The sequence below is a fragment of the Aquarana catesbeiana genome, linkage group LG01 (assembly GCF_042186555.1).
Source record: "Aquarana catesbeiana isolate 2022-GZ linkage group LG01, ASM4218655v1, whole genome shotgun sequence".
NCBI lineage: Eukaryota > Metazoa > Chordata > Amphibia > Anura > Ranidae > Aquarana > Aquarana catesbeiana.
Genome location: NC_133324.1, coordinates 373,215,271 through 373,239,104, shown reverse-complemented (window position 1 = coordinate 373,239,104; position 23,834 = coordinate 373,215,271). Strand labels below are relative to the sequence as shown.

General features: G+C 42.1%; 1 protein-coding gene across 1 annotated transcript in view; it reads right to left on the bottom strand.

Moving 5' to 3' along the window:
* Positions 1–23,834, bottom strand: part of AGTPBP1 (ATP/GTP binding carboxypeptidase 1) — a 320,556-nt gene that overhangs the window by 94,712 nt on the left and 202,010 nt on the right. The window contains exons 21-22 of the mRNA XM_073633531.1: positions 9,590–9,770; positions 5,294–5,423 (exon numbers count right to left, since the gene is read on the bottom strand). Coding sequence (XP_073489632.1) covers positions 5,294–5,423; positions 9,590–9,770 — 311 coding nt within the window. The remainder of the gene's footprint in view (positions 1–5,293; positions 5,424–9,589; positions 9,771–23,834) is intronic.

The following is a 23,834-nucleotide window of genomic DNA, read 5'->3' as shown; positions in this document are numbered from 1 at the left end:
ACCTGTCCAAGAGTTCCCCCCCCTATAATGTTAGAAATGGCCCATGAGGGGGGGAGGGGGAATATGATAGGTGTACCTTATACTTTGTTGTTGTTAAATTCCCCTTAATAAATGCTATCTGGAGGTTGACCCATAATGTTTGTGTCTAATCTGCTTGCCAGGTTTCTGTGAAAAAATAGTAATGTTTATTGTTTTTTCCTCAACAGTTTCCTTCCACGCCACAGGAATGGCAGACTGTGGCCTCCCACTTTGCCCAGCGGTGGGACTTTCCTAACTGCGGAGGGGCAATTGATGGGAAACATGTCCACATCGTCCCACCACCCAACTCGGGGTCGTACTATTATAATTACAAGGGGTTTAATAGTATAGTGATGTTGGCGGTGGTGTCGGCTAATTACGACTTCTTGTATGTGGACGTGGGGAAGAATGGCCGGATGTCCGATGGTGGAGTCATCGCCCAGACGGAGTTCTACAGGCGTCTCCAGAATGGCAGCTTGGACTTGCCACCTCCAGAGGACAATGTTGAAGGTCTCCCATTTGTGTTCGTTGCTGATGAAGCATTTGCGCTGGGGGACCACCTGATGCGGCCATTCCCGATGAGGACCCTCACCCCGGAACAGAGGGTTTTTAATTACCGGCTGGCCAGAGCCCGAAGAGTGGTGGAGAACACATTTGGAATCCTGGCCAGCCGGTTCCGATTATTTATGACACCCATCCATATGGCGGAGTATAAACATTTCAGATAAAACAGGCCTGTGTAAAACCAACAAGAAAGCCAAAAAACTTGAACTTACAAAGTTCACATTAGGTAAAACCTGAAGGCTAGATCAGACATCAGTATTTAGGAACTGGGTTTGATCTAGCGTTCAGATGGGGGGAAATCACCCCTGGAAAAGCCAAATTTGGAAGATGCACACCAATTTACGAATGGCAAAATGTGCTATCTGCCATCAGGGGGGATCAAGGGACGTGTTTTGGGGGAGAAAGCCTTTCCTCAATGCGACTTTATAATTGAGGAAGGTGTTGCACCCCCAAAACGCGTCCATTGATCTCCCGTGATGGCAGATAGCACATGTTGGCACACTGTGTGCATCCTCCAAATTTGGCTTTTCTAAACATTTTAAAAATTTTTGGAAGATTGGACCACATTAATAAAACAGGTGATTTTGTGGGGTTTAAATTCGCCCCAAAACATCAATGATGTTATTATTTTTTTTAATAACATCACTGATTTGGTTCTGGATGTTTTGCAATTGGAGATTACACCCCATGATCTCCCCGATAAGTATCTGGGCACTTTCTGAAGTAAAGCGTTCAGGATCCCTCACATCACGATCACCTAAAAAGAGATAAAGAACAAAAAAAAGGTCTCAAAAATCTGCCACCATCCATCTCTTTTACCTGAGCCTGTGGTCGCAGACACTCACCTGTTGTGGTGCCAATCTCCACCACGTCTTCTTCTTCCTCCTGCTCTTCTTCTTCGTTTGGGGGTATTTCACCTTCTTCCATAGGTGGGGGGTCTGTGGTCTCCTCGGATGAGGGCTGTCCTCCGAGTCTTTTCTCCCCTATGTAAAACAAAAATGGTATAATTAGCACACAGATATTTGATGGCAGAACTAGAAATAGGAAACATTGCTTGGAAGTGGGGTACAATTGTCTATTTTAGCCGAGTTCCAAGATGTATATTTTTTTTTATTGCCCTTTGTCAAGCTGCAATACTTTACATGTTTGGTACAAGCTTCACAGATGTAGCCCCCCCTATAGTATACACTGGAGCACCTGTGTGCCCCCCTAATAAAAATGGTGTTCTGGGGTCCCACACTAGTGCTCCAGTGTCCAGATGTGAAAACAGCTGCTCAGTGTCCTCTCTTTACACACAATCTAGTTGTCATTTCATTCTAGTAACAAACCCATCTACACAAACAAATCTTTGGCATCCAAGTAGGCCCCAAAAAATGTGTGAAAATGCATATGGCCTAAACAATGGTGTTCTAGAGGCCGAAATAAAAATGTTTGATACGAACGAATAATGGGCCCATGAACATTAAAGTTGCCCTTTTAAACGTTACAATTAATAAAAGCATATGGAGCAGAACGAACGTAATAAAGACAGAAAGAATAGGAACACAGCACAACTACTTACTTTTTTGCAGCACTCTCCGGATCTTTCGGTACTGCTCTGGCTCTCTCAACTTCAGGTCCGACCACCGCTTCCTGAGCTGATCTTTAGACCTTCGTACCCCGAAATTCCGCTCTAGACTCCTGACCACTTTACCAATGATTTTTGCCTTTCGGATGTTGGGGTTGGGGTAAGGCCCATATTTTCCGTCATAGTCGGACTTCCTCATGATGTGTACCATCTCCAACATCTCCCCAAACGACATATTTGTGGCCTTAAAACGTCTCCTTCTGGATCGGGACGTGCCTGGATCCGGCCTTTCCTCCTCCTCGTTGCTATAATTAGCATGCACCTGCTGTAACTCTGCCATCATGCTCTTCACCCACTGCGCCGAACGAAAAGGGGCGGGGAATACACTAGAAAGAACTTCAGGGGCGGGCGGAGTTACACGCATGCGCAGTGTGTATAAAGCGTAACACGCGTGCGTATTACGTACGATCTGTGAGCGGAGGAAGGAGCATTGGACGCGCCGATCGTAAGAACGAAGGTAAGAGACAAACTTGTGCCTATACTGCTTCTAGATTGAGGCCTATATTGTAACAAGATTAGGAGAGTTTTGTCTGACATTAGGCTTTGTCTTGTGTTGTGTCTTGCAGTGAACATGGATATCTTAATGAGAGATACTGACTTCATGTCACTATTCATTGATATGCTAAGTGAGCTGCCCTGTCTGTGGGAGATTACCCACCCCCATTTCAAGAACCAAGCAAAGAGGAAGGCAGCACTGGAGCAATTGTGTGAAATTGTGAAGCAGGTGATCCCCACGGCAGACATCACTTATTTAAAGATTTTCATTGGTGGCCTGAGGAGCACATATCTGAGGGAGCGCAAGAAAGTCCTGGATTCACAGAGATCCGGAGCAGCAGATGACATCTATGTCCCCAGGATGTTGTACTACGACAGGCTGCACTTTCTGGCAGGCCAGACTGAACCCAGGTCATCACTCTCCAGTCTTCCTTCCACGCTTCCTTCCCCCCTGGCTGAGGCTTCTGATGCCCAACCTGGGCCTTCCAGGCCGCATGTGGAGGAGCCCAGATTGAGCCAGGTATAGCATTCCTCTAAATATTTCTGCTTGTCCAATCAATGATGTTAACTAGATGTTAGTTTGGAGTACTAATTTAGGATTGTGATTGATGATGCAAAACATTACAACTATGTCCCTTTTTCATACACAGGGAAGTCTCAGCCAGGAGGTGGCCGGGCCGAGCCGGCTGGCTGATCTGCAGGTCCCTCCACCCCCCCTGAAAAGAGAAAGTGGCAGTAGGACGAGTGCCCTAGAGGAGGCGGCTATCAGATTCTTTTGGAGGGCTACAGAGGTCCTGGGAGCACCCCACATCAGGCAGGAGAACATTGCTGCCTTCATAGCATATAAAATGCAGAGGATGGAGGAGGGCCAAAAAGCCATGTGTGAGGCCCTCATATCAGAGGCTCTGGAGAAAGGTATGAGGGGCCAAATTACACCTCACACACAGCTTTAGGATGGTCCTCCTCCTCCTCCCTCTCCTCCAGGTCCTCCCAGTCCTCCTCCAGGTCCTCCCAGTCCTCCTCCAGGTCCCCCCAGTCCTCCTCCAGGTCCCCCCAGTCCTCCTCCTCCTCCAGGTCCTACTCCTCCTCCTGCCACATCTCCAACTGCACAGCCACAGCCCGGAAGGAAGTGTGAAAGGAAGACCAGACAGTGATTGCCCTGGGTCCAGTCTGGTCGGCCAAAAAATGCAGCCTCTTGTGGTACCACAGCCTGGGGACACAGATGTCATCTGCTGCTATCCGGATCTCTGCGAATCCCGGACCAGACTGCACTCCCTTACATATGGACTCCTCAGGCCACCAATTTTGATGTTGAAGAATTGATGTCTGCCGTGGGGGTCCCAGGCTTCGCTAATTTCTCCTGTTGATCCAGTGTTGCCTCCCTCTTTGTTTGGTTCTGATCCCTTAATAAAGGATTTTTGTTTTGAATTATACTCTCCTATGTGTTTTACTTCAAAAATGACAGTTTGTTTGTGAGGATTCAGGTACATTTCTAATATACAATGTGAAATGAACAAGGGACACCAACACCAAACAATCTCCTTGAGATTAAATAATAAAAGATATCAATGGTGTTGGGGTAACTTGCCACACAAAACACACACAAAAATATTCTGGAGTAAAAATAAAAATAACATTGAACAAAGATCAGCCTTGGAAAAAATCCAAACATTAAAGAAAAAAAAAGGCTTAAAAACAAAATAAAAAAAACATAAAAAATATAAAACTGTCAGATGTGACAACTAATAACAATATATTGAGGGAATCCCACTAAAAAAACACAAATAAAACTTTGTGAGAAGTGTGTGTGAATATGAGCAGCAAAACTACTTAATTCTTGTCACATTATAAAGAAGAAGAGAGTGCGCTGTATTAAACCATTTTTTACATTGCAGCGTGACGAAAGTGCTGTATCCATTGCGAACGCTAAGTTTACCAGAACGAGCTGTCCCGTGTCGGAATTTTTTCTGAGCATGCGTGGCACTTTGTGCGTCGGAACAGGCCACACACGATCGGAATTGACGCGATCGGATTTTGTTGTCGGAAAATTTTATCTCCTGCTGTCCAACTTTGTGTGTCGGAAAATCCGATGGAAAATGTCCGATGGTGCCCACACACGGTTGGAATTTCCGACAACACGCTCCGATCGGACATTGTCCATCGGAAAATCCGACCGTGTGTATGGGGCATTACACCCTTAGGGCCTGTATTTAACGACTGGGCTTATGTCAAAGGAAATCAGTTTATCATGAGCTTGAGATACCGCTGAGATCATTCAAGGTTCATTGACAGATGCATTTGACATGCAGCTGACCTCCTTTTGACTTGCTTCAATCGGGCTTTGCATTCCCATAGATTTGTGTTGGAATGCAAAACCTGTTGGCTGTGAACAACAAGCCTGTTCACGTGGGGTCTTGGTAAACCTGGGATGAATCTTGTTACACATAGATAACATGTACAAGATGATAGATACTTTCAATAAACTGATCATTCTGCAAAGAAGGGTTGAGGTCCGCACAGCAAACAAATATCTGTACTTTTGTTTGTCCATCTAAACTTACATGTACTATACAACACTCTAAAACTTACCATGGGTGCTCGTTTAATTGATGCCAAATACTGTAGGAGGCCTTTGGTGTGGTAAATTGTAGGGTGCAAATCCACATTAGGATTTTGCCATTGCCTGTTCAGATCCTCCCCACTTAAAGAACAACGATGACTGGTGAGAAAATAGAAGAAAAGCATAACAAGGTTGTCATTGCTACAGATCAAAATCGAAGAGCTGAACTTAAAGTATATGTGAACCCTTACTTGTAGAAATGCAATGCAAAACATTTATGCATATACAGTTGCATCTGATACAATTGGAATATCATCAAAAAGTTAATTTATTTCAGTAATTCAATTCAAAAAGTGAAACTCATATATTTTATATAGATGCGTTACATCACAGAGTGATATATTTCAAACATTTCTTTCTTTTAATTTGGATGATTATGACTTACAGCTAGTAAAAACCCAAAATTCAGTATTTTAGAAAATTAAAATATTACATAAGACCAATAAAAAAAAAAAAAAAAGATTTTTAATACAGAAATGTTGGCTTACTGAAAAGTATGTACAGTATAGTACGAACTCAGTACTTGGTCAGGGCTCCTTTTGCATAAATTACTGCATCAATGTGGCTTACCATGGAGGCGATCAGCCTAAGGCACTGCTGAGGTGGTATGATAGCCCAGGCTTCTTTGATAGTGGCTTTCAGCTCATCTTCCTCTTGACAACAGCCCCCAGATTCTCTATGGTGTTTAGGTCAGGCAAGTTTGCTGGCCAATAAAGCACAGAGATACCATAATCATTAAACCAGGTATTGGTACTTTTGGCAGTGTGGGCAGGTGTCAAGTCCTGCTGGAAAATGAAATCAGCATCTCCATAAAGCTGGTCAGCATAGGGAAGCATGAAGTGCTGTAGAATTTCCTGGTAGAGGGCTGCGCTGACTTTGGACTTGATAAAACACAGTGGACTAACACCAGTAGATGAACATGGCTCCCCAAATCATCACTGACTGTACGACCTGTGCTTGACTGGCCAGCAAAGTCGTCTGACCTAAACCCCATAGAGAATATGTAGGGTATTGTCAAGACAAGCTGAAAGCCACAATCCAAGCAACCTGGGCTTCCATAACACCTAAGCAATGCCACAGGCTGATCGCCTCCATGCCACGCCGCATTGATGCAGTAATTCATGCAAAAGGAGACCGACCAAGTATTGAATTGCATACTATACTGTACATGGACATACTTTTCAGTAAGCCAACATTTCTGTATTAATTTTTTTTTTTTTTTTAATTGGTTTTATGTAATATTCTAATTTTCTGAGATTCTGAATTTTAGCCATAATCATCAGAAGTAAAAGAATTAAATGCTTGAAATATATAACTCTGTGTTTCACTTTTTGAATTGAAATACTGAAATAAACTTTTTTGATGATATTCTAATTTTATGAGATGCACCTGTATATGAAAAATCATTAATACGATTTTTTTTTTCTTTTTTAAAGATGATCACATAATCTCTGTACTCCACTGCATAAGGGGCTTAGAGAGGTAGACTGACCTTCCCACTGAATGGCTGTGCAGTGGGGGGCATGTCATCACAAGTGTTAACATTGGACGACAGGTAGGCTGTTCTCCAAGCACAGCCAGAAACCTGACCATGCTGGGATGGATATTCTCTCATGCTTAGCGTGGTCAGTTTGAAATAGGAAAGCAGAGGGACTGGCAAGCTCACATGGTATTTCACACAAAGGAAGCAATACAAAGCGAACAGGATTTTTTTTTTAACACAAGTACATGGTACAACATACACACATAAGGATTATGAAATGTTGGAGTAACATTCTTTAATGCAGGGGTCTCAAACTGGTGGCCCTCCAGCTGTTGCAGAACTACAAGTCCCATCATTCCTCTGCCTGATGAAGTCATGCTTGTAACTGTCAGCCTTGAAATGCCTCATGGGACTTGTAGTTTTGCAACAGCTGGAGGGCCGCCAGTTTGAGACCCTTGCTTTAATGTAAATAATTAAATATACACATACATACACACATGTTCAGAGACATTTATTGAATCACATTCTCACTTGAAAACAAACTAGCTCCAAACATTGGATCTAATGCGATTAACGCCAAAGAACTTTTGTTTTATTAAGGCATCAGCACACTGCCTTATCCTCAGTAAGCAACCAGAGTTCATCTTTCACTGACATTAAGCTGGCTACACACTATGCGAATTTCTGCCCATTCCTGAAGAACCATCTGAAATTTGCTACATGAATGGCATTGTCAGCCACCTCCCGCCAGCCATCCTTTGACTGAAAAACTGAACGAGCTGGATGGAAAATTTCCATCCAATCAGATGCAGCTGCTGTTTGGGTATTCTTACAGGTGCCAGCTGCAACTGTCATAACTCAACAGCTGCAGCTGGAGATTCCTCCACCCACATGGTTCAACCCTCAGGTTGAACAGAAATAATTTAAGAAGGTCTACTCAGATTTGGTATTTTGAAATTTGATTGTTTACTGGGGGTCACTGCACTACATGGCATTACTATATTAAATCACATCTTCAGGACTGAAGAAACTGATATGCCAGACAGGACATATTTGGGGAAGGCAAGCACAACCTACGATATTAATTTTCTCTAGTTATTTAGGATATTAAACCCTGCCCACCCTTACCAGCTGAGGCAAATACATTATCACTAGGCTCATCCAATTCACATAAGGCCTTCTATAAAGGGTTCAATTTTAGGAACGGTGTGTTCAAAGTGGTGGTGTTGCTTCTACCACCTATCTTTGCTAAGCTGTCACAGAAAACAGCAGACTAGATCTTATAGACAACACTCAAAAAACGTCCAAAATTTACCAAAACCTCAAAAAAGCAAGTATTTAGACTCCCAACCCTACCCTGAATTTCCTTACTAACAAATTACTATATATTTAACATGAGTTAGTAGCTGAAATAAACACCCAATGGTAAACAAAATAAGAAACTGTATCGATGTTAATAAAAATGGTTATAAACACATAGCACTGTAGTGCTGCGTAAAAACAAACAGAAGTTCTCACTTTCCATTGATCACTTCATCTAGGTTTAGCATTGGGATTGGCTGGAGCGGCACACAGCTGTCAATACAAGTGAGAGGGCGCTGAGAACGCCAGACTTCTCATCTGTTTTTTACTTTGCCTGACTTTTTAATATTCAATGTAAGAGTATAATCAAATAAATATCCCCCCCCTGGTTTTAAAACGATAACACACTAGTGGAGCCTGCCTTCTCTCTCCCCCTCCCCTGTCTTTATCTTGTCTGAGCTGCATCAGAGTGGAGGGAGCCGAGGGAACACAGGAGAAGATCCAGAGAGTCAAGTAGTACAGAAGGAGAAGTGTCCAGACAGCGCTTCCATACTGCATTGATCTTATCTCCACAGCTCGATTTGTACTAATTTAAGGTGAGAGTCCAGAGAGACTGCACTAGAGGATACCACCTTAGGAAACATTCAGCCACCATATAGAACACACACAGACCCGAATAGAAGGACTTTCTATCTACTCAACAGCGCCATCTATCCTAGATTCTATGAATTGCATATTTTGAATCTAGTAATGCTGCTAATTTGAGTTTTTATTTTTAAAGGCGCAGTTAGATGAATTGGGACTACACTGAGTTTAGTGCACTTTTGATATTAATTTGTTGCTAATCATTCACCTTTATGATGGGTTTCACTTTATATTAATTTATTCAATGTCATAAGGACTTTTTACAAAGACTTTTACTCACCAGCATCTATTCACGGCCATTCAGTCACGGTTGCACTTTATATTAATTTATATTAATTTATTTTATGTCTCAACATTTTACACAAGGATTTTTATTCACCAGGATCCATTCACGGTTATTTATGGTATTATACGGTTGCACTTTATATTAATTTATTTAATGGTATAACACTTTATACAAGGATTTTCATTCACCAGGATCAATTCACGATTATTTATGGTATTATAACCTTGCTAGTTTTTCTTTGGCATCGAAATACTGGTAATACTGGAATATTGCGCGAAATTCACTTAATTATTTATCCAGTAAGCGGTTGTGTGAGCACTATTAATTTTGCTGCAATATTCACATTTAGTATTTTACATCACCTACATTTTTCTTTTCTTACATCTACCAGCGCGAAGGAATTCTTTAAAATTTATATATTTAACATGAGTTAGTAGCTGAAATAAACACCCAATGGTAAACAAAATAAGAAACTGTATCGATGTTAATAAAAATGGTTATAAACACATAGCACTGTAGTGCTGCGTAAAAACAAACAGAAGTTCTCACTTTCCATTGATCACTCCATCTGGGTTTAGCATTGGAACAATTTTAAAAATATAGGATTCCCGTAGGTTCTGCGCAGTCACACTGTTGCCCATAAGAAACTCCAGGGTCCCTTTCATAACCCAACTTGCATTGGTCTCCCCAGGATGAACTCTGGAACTAAGGAAGATGAAGGGACGGTTTCCTATGAAAAAAAAAAATAATAATAATAATGATGAAGCAATGCACCAATGTAATACACCCCACCTTAAAGCCATGGTCTCTTATTCCTGATAAAAGCCAGCAGACAGCACATTGCATTTACTGTCTTGGCCCCATATGTGCCTGATCATTGGAATGTATTAGCTTTGTAAAATGATAAGATTTAATATAGAAATTCAGGCAAACCCCCTTTTTCTTTTTTTGATTTTGTTTCAGGAATTTTTAATTTTTTTTTTTTAACAAAGGTGTTTCAGGAAATTTTACTTTGCTTTCTGTTATGCCATTGAGACAAGACATGAGTAAAATCTCTACAATGGAGGGACAGAAACCAAAATAAACACTTTTATTAGGCGGAATAGAAAGGGTTAGCACACTTCTGATAGCAGGCATGCCTTATGCCAACCTCTGGTCATCACAGAACACAATATCAGGTTTAAAGTACATACAAGTTCATCTTAATATAGATTACAAATATTACATATGTGCATTTTATTTCTTTTTGTCATCTGTAAAACTAACATGATCATGTATGTTGCCAAATAAAACATCTTTAAAGAAATTGAGAAGTGAGCAGGTTAAACTAGGTTTACTAGCTATACCCCCTCCTCAGAAGTATAGTTACTAATAAGTTACTTCATGATATCTTTTATGCCAAAAACATCTTAAAGACTCATTCCGAAAAGACAAATGTTTCCCTGAGTAAGGGCCAGTTCACACCATAGAAATGCAGTCCGGATGCGTTCCAGATGCTTTTCTGCAAGGGTGTTTTTGATGTCTTCCAATGCGTTTTTGATGCAGTCCGGTGCATTTTCTCCCCCTCTTTTTTTCTTAACCTTAAATAAGGACATGTGTGTTCCAGTGCGTTTTTGGTGCATTCCGGTGCATTTTTGATATGCTTTACAGCGTTCCAGTACAGTCCAGTGCAGGAAAAATGCAGCCTGTTCTACTTTTTTTTTCTGGAACTGGAACGCACTGAAACTGCAAGCATGGTGTGAACTATGCCATTGAAAACCATATAACCTACTTTCCATGTGTTTTTGATGCAGAAAAAAAAAACGTACTGAACTGCATATGGTGTGAACTGGCCCTCGATGGTTGTGCCTTATTTTGTTACTACTGATTTGGATAAATTGATTTCCTACATTTCACCACATGGTGGTGCTAGATACATATCCAAAGAAACAAAAGTAAAAAAGTATAGCAATGGTATTAAAGTAGCAGCTTTAATGCAAAATATAACCATTAAATTGGGTTTATTCAATATGGCGAGGTGCAATACAGAGCACAGTAACCAATACCAACCAATTAGAAATCTTTTCTTAATATAGTACAGTAGTCTGAAATATGATAGGCTGCTATAGGTTACTGCTCTTCGCACAATATTATTACTGCTAAAAGCCAAAACTTTTTACAGGCCAACAAAAATAGGATTTTTTAAAACAGCTTACCTGTAAAATCCTTTTCTTTCGAAGGACATCACGGGACACAGAGCCACAGTAATTACTGATGGGTTATATAGGTATCACTGGTGATTGGACACTGGCACACCCTATCAGGAAGTTCAACCCCCTATATAATCCCTCCCCCTTGCAGGGATACCTCAGTTTTGTAGCCAAGCAATATAGTGTATTAGAAGAGGGGCGGGACCTCTGTGTCCCGTGATGTCCTTCGAAAGAAAAGGATTTTACAGGTAAGCTGTTTTAAAAAATCCTATTTTCTTTCTCGAACATCACGGGACACAGAGCCACAGTAATTACTGATGGGATGTCCCAGAGCAATGTTACCTGAGGGGGGGGAACCACGACCAAGTAGGGTGCAATCAGACCTGAGGACCCTGTACCGCTGCCTGCAGCACACTACGCCCAAAGGCGATATCCTCATGCCTTCTCACATCCACCTGATAGAATCTGGTGAATGTATGAACTGAAGACCAGGTTGCGGCCTTGCAGATTTGAGCCATAGAGGCCCGGTGATGCACTGCCCAAGAAGCACCAATAGCCCTTGTGGAATGTGCCCTGATCTGAAACGGAGGAATCTTCTGTTTCAAACCGTAAGCTTGAATGATCAACTGTCGAATCCATTTAGAAATGGTAGCTTTTGAAGCTGCCTGTCCTCTATTGGGACCCTCTGGCAGCACAAACAAAACATCCGTCTTGCGGATCTGAGTAGTTGCCCCTAGATAGGCCTTAACTGCTCTTACTACATCCAACGAATGTAGAGATCTCTCTTCCGGAGAACAGGGATCTGGAAAAAAGGAAGGTAGAACAATGTCTTGGTTTAAATGAAAATCAGAAACCACCTTCGGTAAAAAACTAGGATGAGGGCGTAGTACCACTCTATCCTTGTGTATAATCAAATAAGGCTCCTTACAGGAAAGAGCTGCTAATTCTGATACTCTTCTAGCAGAAGAGATGGCCACCAGAAAAATTAATTTCCTTGTCAACAAGACCAAAGGAATCTGACTTATTGGTTCAAAAGGCCGTTTCTGTAACACAGCCAGGACCAAATTCAAGTCCCAGGGGTTTAGGGGCGCTTTAACCGGAGGATTAAGACGCATCACCCCCTGCATAAAGTTTCGGACCAAAGAATGCGAAGCAAGTGGCCGCTGAAATAATACTGATAAAGCAGAGACCTGGCCCTTGATGGTACTCAAGGCCAGCTTCATCTCTAATCCCATCTGTAGAAAATCAAGGATTCTACCTATGACATATTTCCTGGGATGTCAACCTCTGGATTCACACCAGGTTATATAAGCCTTCCAGACTCTGTGATAAATCATCCTGGAAGCTGGCTTCCTTGCATTAATCAAGGTAGATATGACAGGACCTGAGAGCCCACGACTCTTCAGAACGTGGGTCTCAATAGCCAAACCGTCAAATTTAGCGTTTGTAAGGCAGGATGGAACACTGGACCTTGAGATAACCGGTCTGGGCGTTCCGGTAGTGTCCACGGGGAACCTACTGTCATCCTTACTATTTCTGCATACCAAGTCCTTCTGGGCCAAGCGGGGGCCACCAGAAGTACCGACTTCCTTTCCTGCCTGATCCTGCGAAGGAGTCGTGGTAGTAGCAGAATAGGCGGGAATGCGTAAATCAGTGAGAACTGATGCCACGGAATCACCAACGCATCCGTCCCGCATGCAAGAGGATCTTTTGTCCTTGCCACAAATCTGTCTATCTTTTTGTTGAATCGGGATGCAAAGAGATCTACATCTGGAACCCCCCATCTTTGGCATATGGCCCAAAAGACGTCGGGATGCAGAGACCATTCCCCTGGAAGTAACTGCTGGCGACTTAGATAGTCCGCCTGCCAATTTTCTATTCCCGGGATGAAAACTGCCGATATGCATGGCACATGCATCTCTGCCCAGACTAAGATCTGGTTCACCTCTTTTTGAGCAGCTCTGCTCCGGGTGCCTCCCTGATGATTGACATAAGCCACTGCTGTGGCATTGTCGGACTGGATCCTGACCGGACAACCCTGTAGCCTGATAGTCCAGGCTTTTAGAGCTAGATGTATCGCCCGGATCTCCAGAATGTTGATGGGTAAGGTTCTCTCTGTTTTGGACCATACCCCCTGGACCGCAGCCTGTTCCAGAACTGCTCCCCAACCTGACAGACTGGCATCTGTTGTTACCACCGTCCAGGTAACCGGTAGAAAGGATTTCCCCTTCTGCAGGTTTTCGGGTATGAGCCACCAATTGAGGCTCTGACGCACCGCATGCGACAGGTGCATCGGAAAGTCTAATGCCTGAACCTTCTTGTTCCAGGTCGACAGAATACTGTGTTGCAGCATTCTTGAGTGAAACTGAGCATAGGGAACTGCTTCGAATGAAGACACCATCTTCCCTAGTAGCCTCATACAAAGGCGGACTGAGGGACCCTTCTTGGTCCTTACTGTCAGAATCAGCTCTCTCAAAGCAGTGATCTTTGCCTGGGGTAGAAATATTTTCTCCTGGCTTGTATCTATAATCAGACCTAAATACTCCAGTCTTCTTACTGGTTTTAGGAAAGACTTTTCTAAGTTGAGGATCCAACCCAGGTGTTCTAGATACCTGACCGTGGTCCTCAAGTTTCCATTCAAAGAGGCTACCGACCGGTCTATCAAGAGCAGGTCGTCTAGGTATGCTATGACAGCTATACCCTGAGCCCTTAATCTGGCCAGAGGAGGAGCCAAGATCTTTATGAACACTCGAGGTGCAGTGGCTATCCCGAAAGGCAGAGCCACAAACTGGAAATGGCGCCCTCCTACCTCGAAGCGCAGAAACTTCTGATGAGCAGGAAAAATGGGCACATGCAGATATGCATCTCTGATGTCTATTGATGCCAGAAATTCTCCTCCCTGCAGGGTGGGAACTACTGTTCGAATTGATTCCATGCGGAAGGATTGAATCCTTAGGAATCGGTTCAGATCCCTTAAGTCCAAAATGGGCCTGACATCCCCATTTGGCTTTTGGACCGTAAAAAGGTTGGAATAGAAGCCCAATCCCTGGTCCTTTGCGGGAACTATCATAATGACCTCCTGCGACAAAAGTCGCTCTAACGCTAGAAGGAACGACTGCTTCTTCTCTGGGTCTCTGGGAACATTTGATCTGAGGAACCGAGGAGAAGGGAATTCCTGAAACTCCAGCTTGTACCCTAAGGTTACCGTGGAGACTACCCATCTGTCCTGGAAGTCCTCGTGCCAGAGCTCTGAGAACTGTCGCAGTCTTCCCCCCACTCGAGTGAGCGGGGGCGCCCCCTCATGCAGAGGTCTTAGTGTTTTGCCTAGTAGGCTTCTTTCCCCAGGACTTCTTTTGTCCCTGGGGTTGACTCTTGTCTCTGGACCCCGATGGAGGCGGCCGTCGAGACTGCCTGGAGGCTGAAGCCCCCGGCGCTGGGGAAAGAGTCCGTTTGAAAGAGGGACGCTTACTCTTCTTCTTGACAGGTAAGAGAGTGCTTTTCCCACAAGAGATTCTCTTGATATAGTTATCCAAGTCCTCTCCAAACAACCTTGCACCACGAAATGGAAACCCAGCCAGTAGCTTCTTACATGGTGCTTCGGCTGACCAATTTTTCAACCATAGGATTCTACGTATATGCACCAACCCCAGTGAAAGACGGGAGGTTTGCACGATAGAATCTCTAATGGCGTCAACCACAAAGCATAAGGCCGCTGGAAGGTTAGCAAACCCCTGGGCTTGCTGTTCAGGTAATACTTTGATGACCTGCTTAACATGGTCTCTTAAGTATTGACAGACTCCAATCGCTGCTACTGCAGGTTGGGCCACTGATCCTGCTAAGGAGAAAACATCCTTAAATAGGGATTCCATCCTTTTATCTACAGGATCCCTGAGCATCTGAGCATTGTCTACAGGACAAGTCAGGCTATTATTTACCGAGGAAATGGCGGCATCAATAGCCGGTATTCCCCACATTTTAATAAACTTTTCTTCCATCGGATAAAGTGTTAAAAACTTTCTCGGCGGAAAAAAACGTTTGTCTGGGTGATCCCACTCAGAATAAATAAGCTTTTCAAGTAAAGTATGAACAGGAAAAGCATGTGCTGCTTGGAAAGGTTTCAGTGACCCCAAAGCAGAAGAGGATTCTTTAGCAGTTTCAGGTATGGGCAACTTAAATGTGGAGTGGACCAATCCAGTGAGGATCTGCACTAAGACTTTCTCCTCTTGGGAAGTCGCAGAGGGTCCCTCTCCACCTGAATCCTCCGAAGAGGAATCATCTGTCCCATCCCGATCCTCTGAAAGGGATTCATCTCCTTTATCCCAGAGCTCCTCTGTCTGAGGGTCTTGGGGAACAGAGGAAAGCCTAGTGCGTTTTCTTCCACTGAGTGAAGACGTAATCAAGGCCATTAATCTTTCCTCTAGACCATTAATGGTTGAGGAAAAAACCTCTTGTGTAATATATACAGGGGCTGAAGTGCCAGAAGCAGGTGTAGCCCCTGACCCCGATGGCTCTCCCTGGCTAGCCGTCCCTGGCCCATCTTTAGGGGGGGAGGATGCTGCCAACAGGGGGCCCACAGAACCTGAACGAGATCCCCTAGTGTCTCTGGTTCCTGGGGTGCTTGAACCTCTTCTACCCATAGTGCAAAGCAACAAGGTGTGAGGTATACAAATGAACACTGCCCGCTGAGCGATGTAGTCTGGCTAAAAGCCTTGCTACCCAATGCTCAGTCTGGTGTTACTTCAGTAAATGCTGCCTAGGAGAATGCCTGTGTCCCACCTTACATGCGACCGTCAGCTCTGTGTCTCTCAGAAGGCTGAGTGCACCTGTACAGAGTGCCTTTAATAGCCTGCAGCTGGCCTGAGTGGGAGTCTAAGCACTCTGTGCTGACATCCCGCCCCCTCCTCTACCGCCCCCCCCTCGAGTTTTGAAAAAAATGAGCGCTTCCCGCGCTGCCGACTCTCCTGTCATGCTTCCGGAGAAAGGCTGGGGATGGGGGGGGGGGGGGAGGGAGGCTGGTAACAAGATCTGCCTGAACGGCAATCTTGAGAGATGGTGGCCATTAGGCCGCAGAGCCCGGGTGGTATAACCACTTTCTAGACCCCTGTGGCCCCTCTCTAGCCTGGGGGGGAACATTCAAACATGAGAAATCCCCCTTTCCACCTTACCTGCTTGCAGCCTGCTTGAGACGCTGGGACATAAACAGCGATTACAACACCTGAGACAGAGTCAGCATGTGTAGGTTTGTGCTCTTGGCAGCCCCCGGTGGTCACAATAGGCATAGCATGCATTTACCTTAAAGGAGAAAAGCCACTAGAACTCAAAAATTCTGTGGAATCTCCTCTTACCTTATCCAGCCGCAGGGTGCTGTTTACACAGACCCAATCTTCACCTCTCACGGTGGGCTCCGTTTGAAAAAACCGTCAGAGACTGGGGCCCCCATCAGTAGGGGGATCCATCAGTTCTGGGACCGTAAAGCACCTCGCCAGAAATTAGGAAGTTTAAAGCCATTTTCTGATCTGCGGGGTCCAGCTCTCTAAAAAGAGAAGCATTACGGGTAAAACCTCGTTTCTTCGGACACGAGGCCCGGGTACCATTCAATTCGGCCATGAAAAGACACTTTGAATGGATCCGGTTCGCCTGGCTTGCCCCAGTATAGGATCTTAGGATATTCCCTTTGGAGCTCAGCACAGGACATCTTTACACGTCCATCACCTAAGACACTGGCATAAAAACTGAGGTATCCCTGCAAGGGGGAGGGATTATATAGGGGGTTGAACTTCCTGATAGGGTGTGCCAGTGTCCAATCACCAGCGATACCTATATAACCCATCAGTAATTACTGTGGCTCTGTGTCCCGTGATGTTCGAGAAAGAAAATATGTGGTTATTAAAAGAAGCAAAAGAATTGATTTATGGACCGCAGTTCATGGACTTTATGGGCACACAACAGTCAATAAAAAATACAAATTTTATTAAATGTAATAAATTCAGTTAAAACACAAGAAGCACGGTAGCATATTTCACCTGTGTGTTGATTAGGATGGTAGCCTCTATCAAAGTTTACAATAGTAGTAACAAAGAACAATCACAGATATTATAGAATGTCGGTAATTGAGAAGGCCACCATCCATTTACATAAAGGCTCGACATGTTTCAGGTAGTTCTGCTTCTTCAGAAGCAAAAACAGGAATGCTACAGAAAGATGTCGGCTGGGAGAAAAATGCAAAAACTTTCACCAGAAAACAGCATATACTAGACAAACATAAGGGCTTCATACATCATCAAGGATAAAACGAAAGTGTACATATAGCTACAAAGCCTAATTACAGGTAGTGCAAATCTCCCTAGTATAGTGCAGTCAATCTATTCTAATTCCAATCATCATCATAGGTATGCAGAACTTGAGAATATACGTAACAATCTGGAAAATTTACAAGAAACACAGCCAAATATATTCATGTGGGGACCCACCATGTGCACCACCATATGGAAGCCACTGGTAAAGCTTCCTCCGTGAGCCTCCATAAAAGACAAAGCCCATAGGTGTGCGCAGCCTATTGCATTAGTGTGTCCACCCCAAAGCTCAAACACGTGTGTGTGTGTGTGTCAATATATAGGGCCCTGGCACACTGATCTCCCTGCAGGCACAGTTATAGAGGAGTGCGTAAGCACTTCGCTTATGGCAGAGCCAGTGAGAGGGTAATCTTTCCCATCTCACCACTATTACACAGAACATTCATTAATTATTAAAAAAATATTAAATTCTTAAATTAAAAGAGTTCCAAAAGACTCAGCGTCAAGTACAATAATCTGGGGGCTCCAAAGAAAAAGCAAGAACCAGCCATAGACTGTGTACAGTGCACTGTATATCATGTTTACAGAGCGAGAAACCGGCATACAAAGGTTGAATCAACGCCAGCTTAAGGCACTCTAATTGGCCATGTCACTTTATTTTTCAAATTTCATTGAGCTCAACTGAAACTTACTAACTGTTTTGAAAATAAGGATGTGTTTGAGCCTAATGAAGGGCAACACAATTTTAAATTCATGTCATGCACTGGGTGAGGTTATCCGATTATCCAAATGATCATTCATAGTCAATCTGCTGTGTAAATTATTGGGGCTATAAAAATACCTGTAATAAAAATGTATAAGTCTACATCTGCTGTGGGTGAAGTTTACAGACCTTCCATTTAGACAAGTCTTATAATATACCATCCATACTCTAAGGCTGGCCATACACGGCGCAAATTTCTTTCCTTCTTTCCACGGGATGCAGGAAAGAAATTTACACAATTCCCCCATCAACACAAACAGCGCTGACAGTGGAATCTCTCCTGCAGAGCTATTGTCTGCTCCCGATGGGCGGGGGAAGCCAACACCACCCCCCGGCAGAAGACAGTCATTATCCCTAGCGGCTATAGCAGCCGCTAGCGATAATCGTAAGAGAATCCGGCAGACTAGTTGTACCCAAGTTGTTCTATCGATCAACTTGGTACATTCAGCCTGCCCATTCGAATTGCCTATGGCCGGCCTTACAAGGCGTCCAAGAAAAAAAAAATAGTTTTAAATCCTTTCAATAAATTTCTCCAATGACGTTACACTCTTAGGCATCTGAGATAAACAGTCAAAAACCTTCAACTTAATAATTATGGACCAAATGTGTCAAAATTATTTGTTTTCCATGTCATTATCCCTATGTGTATGGTCATCTTTGGTTTGAGTGGCAAAAGAGGTATCAGCGTGAATTTCACATATTTACAGTTCGGTCCATAAAAATTTGGACACAGGCACAATTTTCACACTTTTGGCTCTGTATGCCACCAGAATACAATTGAAATGAAACAATCCAAATGAATTTGAAGTGCAGACTTTCCAGCTTTACTTCAACCCCCCCCCCCATTTTTATACACAGACCCCCTATTTTCAGGGGCTCAAATGTAATTGGACAAATAAATATACTCATAAATAAAATGTTAATTTTTAATATTTTGTTGAGAATCCTTCACTGGCAACGACTGCCTGAAGTCTGAAACCCATGGACATTACCAAAGACTGGGTTTCCTCCTTTCTGATGCTTTGCCAGGCTCTAACTGCAGCTGTCTTCAGTTGTTGTTTGTTTGTGGGTCTTTCTGCCTTTTTTTTTTTTTTTTTTTCCTTGTCAAAAGAAGTTTATTGAGTATACAATGTTATAAAGATACATAAAGTAAGTTTACAAGGATCTATAAAGTAAGCTCATTGTTTTACAGTAGGGTTTATATAGGTAAATATCATGAAATTTCAAATATTAAACATTGGGTTCACGTAAACCTAAATTAAAGATATATATCATTTCCTTAGTTACTTTTGTAGGTATTTAAATGATTTATACCTACTATACATATTGTTTACAAGTAGAGTGTATATAGGTCAAATAAATTCTGATAATGAGCTTTAATCGTAAGGTGGAGAAAAGGAAAGAGAAAGAAGAAAAAGGGTTGAAAGGTAGAGGTATGGTCCACAAGGTTGTCCCGCTCGTCAGTTTATTATTCTTTTTAGTTCTCTTTGAAGCCTTAGAATGGGTGTCTCTGTAAGTCATTTAATCTGTTACCATGGCAACAGGACAGAGTCATTGAAGTTTGACAGGAACTGTTGTTTTATCCAAGGATGCCAAAGTTTTTCAAATTTTGGAATTTGATTTTGATCGATGGCTACCATCTTAGCATGGGACATTGTATTATTCATTCTGTGAATTGTTTCTGCTAGTACCAATGTAGGAGATTTCCATGCCTTGGCCACTGTTTGTTTTGCAGCCGTTATTAGTTGGATCATAAGTTTGAATTGAGAGAGTGTTAACCATTCCGGTTTTAGATTAAGTAAAGTTAAATATGGATCTGGTTGTATTATTTTTTTAAATATTTTAGATGCAATCACGAAGACTTCCTTCCAGAAGGTTTGGATTACTGGGCACGTCCACCATATGTGTAAATATGTGCCTATTTCTGGGCATCCTCGAAAACAAAGAGCTGAGGTATTAGGTGAATATTTTGCCACTCTAGCGGGTACAAGGTACCAGCGAGTTAGGACTTTATAATTTGTCTCCAGTGCTAAGATGTTGGGTGAGGATGACTTAGATGTGAGCCATATGTTAGACCAGTCCGTGTCTTCTAAAGTTCGTCCCAGGTCCTCCTCCCACCTCTGAACGTAAGAGGGTCTATTAAGATTTGCTACTCCATATAATTGATTATAAAGTGATGAAATTGTACCTTTAGCAAATGGATCTTTTGTACAGATTGATTCAAAAATGGATAATTGGGATAATGGTGTATCCCCCTTTAGGAATGGTGTATAGAAATTTTTGATTTGGAGATATCTGAATATCTCAGAGTTTGGTAGATCATATTTTTCTCTAAGCGATGGGAATGAAAGGAATGATTTAGATGCTATGAAGTCATTTAGTGTCTGAATGCCTGATGTTGTCCAAGCTTTAAAAGAATTTGGGTAGATCCATGCCGGATAAAAGGCCGGATTTCTGATAAAAGAAAGGAGAGGATTGTGTGGAGATTGTAACTGATATTTGGTTTTTAGTTTATCCCAGAGAGAAAAGAAGTGTTTAGTTATGGGATTATGAATTTTAAAGCGGTCTTTAGGATCAAGCCATAATAAATTTGATATTAATAGAGGGTCATTTTCTGAAGCCTCTATAAATACCCATAATGGGATTTCCTGTTTTGCATGGTATTTGGACAGACTGGCCAAATGTGCTGCTCTGTAGTAGTTAGTAAAATTAGGGTATCCCAGGCCTCCTTTATTTTTGGGAAGATGTAGTGTGTGTATAGGTATACGTGGTTTAGAAGAGCCCCATATAAACGAAGTTGCTCTTTTTTGTACTATTCTCAAAAAATAGGAAGGAATTGGAATAGGGAGGACTCTGAATAGATAAAGCAATTTGGGTAGAATAGTCATTTTGATTGCATTAATCTTCCCTATCCAGGATAAAGGAAGTTGCGACCATTGTTTTATTAGATTTGTGATCTGTCTTAATACAGGAGGATAATTGGTTGAGAATAAGTCAGAATGAGATGCTGTTAAATGAATTCCAAGATATGGGATTGATTTTTCTGCCCATGTGAATGGGAGTGCAGCCCTAGCCGGGATCAATTCCATGTTTGTGAGTGAAATATTAAGCACTAGGCATTTCTTAGGATTAATCATAAGGCCGGATAGGGCTGCAAATCCATCAAGAGCTGGTATTAAGTTAGGACCAGAGACCTGTGGTGATGATAGAAAAAGTAATATATCGTCTGCAAATATACATAATTTGTGTGTAATACCTCCTACTTCAATGCCAGTTATAGTTTGGTTTGTTCTGATGTATTGGGCCATGGGTTCGAGTATAAGGGCAAATAATAAGGGAGATAATGGGCAACCCTGTCGGGTACCTCTTTCGATATTAAAGGCTTCAGATTTGTATCCAGCATATTTTATATAGGCTTTGGGTTTATTATATAATGCTTTGATCCATGTTAAAAAGTGGGGTCCAAAACCCCATTTTTGTAATGAATATTGCATATATTGCCAGGATACTGTGTCAAATGCCCTCTTAATATCGAGAGATAGAAAACATAAAGGGATTTTCCGTTTTTTAGCAATATGTGCCAATAACACTGCCCTGCGTATATTATCGCCTGCCTGTCTATTTGGCATGAAGCCTACTTGATCTCTATGTATTAATTTTCCTATAATGCTATTGAGGCGTTTTGCTATTATTTTTGCTAATAATTTAATATCGAGGTTTAACAGAGAGATAGGCCGATAATTCACACAGGAAGTATCATCAGAAAGGGGTTTTGGGATCATACAAACAATTGCCATTAGTGTTTCTTGCCGAAAAGAATGTCCATCTAGAAGTTTGTTAAAAGTTTCAGTGAGAATGGGAGAGAGTATTTCTGAGAATGTTTTATAGTATAAAGCCGAGTAGCCGTCTGGGCCTGGTCTTTTGTTAAGTTTTAGGTCTTTTATGGCGTTAGCAACTTCATCTATAGTTATAGGCTCATCCAAACTGCTTTTTTGATTCTGAGATAACTCAGGTAAGGTTATTTTTGAGAAGAAGGATTCAGCCTCTGTAGGATTAAATTCATTGTTTGTCTTGTATAAAGTTGCGAGATGTGAGTGAAATTTATGGACTATTTTAACTGGATTACAAGTGTAAAATTTTTTGATAATTTCAAACGTATTGGTTTGAAAGATTTGTTAGTTGAATTTAATGCCCGAGCCAAATATGTACCTGGTTTGTTTGTATTCATGTAGAAATTGTGTTTGGAGCGTTTGAGGGATTTATCAACTGACTCAGTGAGAAATAGATCGTATTCCAATCTAGATTTTTCCAGATGAGATTTTGTACTCTGAGATGGATTATCTTGAAATGATATGTAGGCTGCATTAAAATTGAGTTCTAGTTTTTTTGCTAGATTTTTGCGTTCCCGTTTAAATAGTGCCATTTGTCTTTGTATTGTACCACGCAAGACAGGCTTATGAGCTTCCCACAGTGTTATTGGGGAAATGTCTGTTGTATTATTAATTGATATGTATTCCTTTAAAGCTTGTTCAATGGCCATCTGATGTAGTGGGTGTTTGAGCATTATGTCCGGTAAGTACCACGTTGGGTCATGCGCTTTTGGTATGGCTGAGGCTATAGTAGTGTATACTGCATTATGGTCAGACCACGGAATCGGAATTATATCTGATGCAATAATTTCTGGTATCATTCCTATTGTTAGAAAAATATGATCTATTCTGGTGAAGGTTTGATGAGGGTGCGAGAAATAAGTGAATTTCTTTTTCATTGGGTTACTTTCTCTCCATGAATCTACCAGATTGTATTTGGAAAGAAGTTGAGAAAAAGGTAATCTAGAGGTTATTTTGGATGGTGTAAAAGGTGATTTATCTAGAAATGGGAGGAGGACCTGGTTCGAATCCCCACACATTATCACTGTTCCTATTTTGTGTGTATTAATCACTTGTAATATATGTGAGAGGAATGGTGTAGGTTGTTTGTTAGGAGCGTAGTAGGAAATCACCGTGATTGCTGTATCCATTATATAACCCATGAGTATCAGGTATCTACCTTCTGGGTCTTTAATTTCTGATGATAAGGTGAATGGTATGGATCGGTGAAATGCAATTAGAGTTCCCCTTTGCTTGGTACAGGCAGAAGCCGTGTAAATTTGTTGATAAAAAGGAGAAATATATTTTGGAGTAGAATCTTTGGTGAAGTGTGTTTCTTGGAGGCATACTATGTGAGCCTTCTTGTTATGGAAAGTACGGAAGGCTTTGGTCCTTTTTTGAGGGACATTTATTCCCTGAACATTCAGGGAAAGTATATTCAGTGGTGCCATGGCAATAGATCAAATAGTTTTGACTTACTTTTTGTTATGCAGAGCTGACTGCGCAGATCAACCTGTGTGGACTGAAGAGATGAATAGATAGAAAAGAAACCAGTGAATTCTGGAGTAAAGAGTAAACAAAAAACATATGAGATTAGATGATACATTGTATAAATTATTTTTTGCAAATAATCACAATTTACCCGTGAAAGAGAATAAATATCTCTCTCAGGGGAATAAG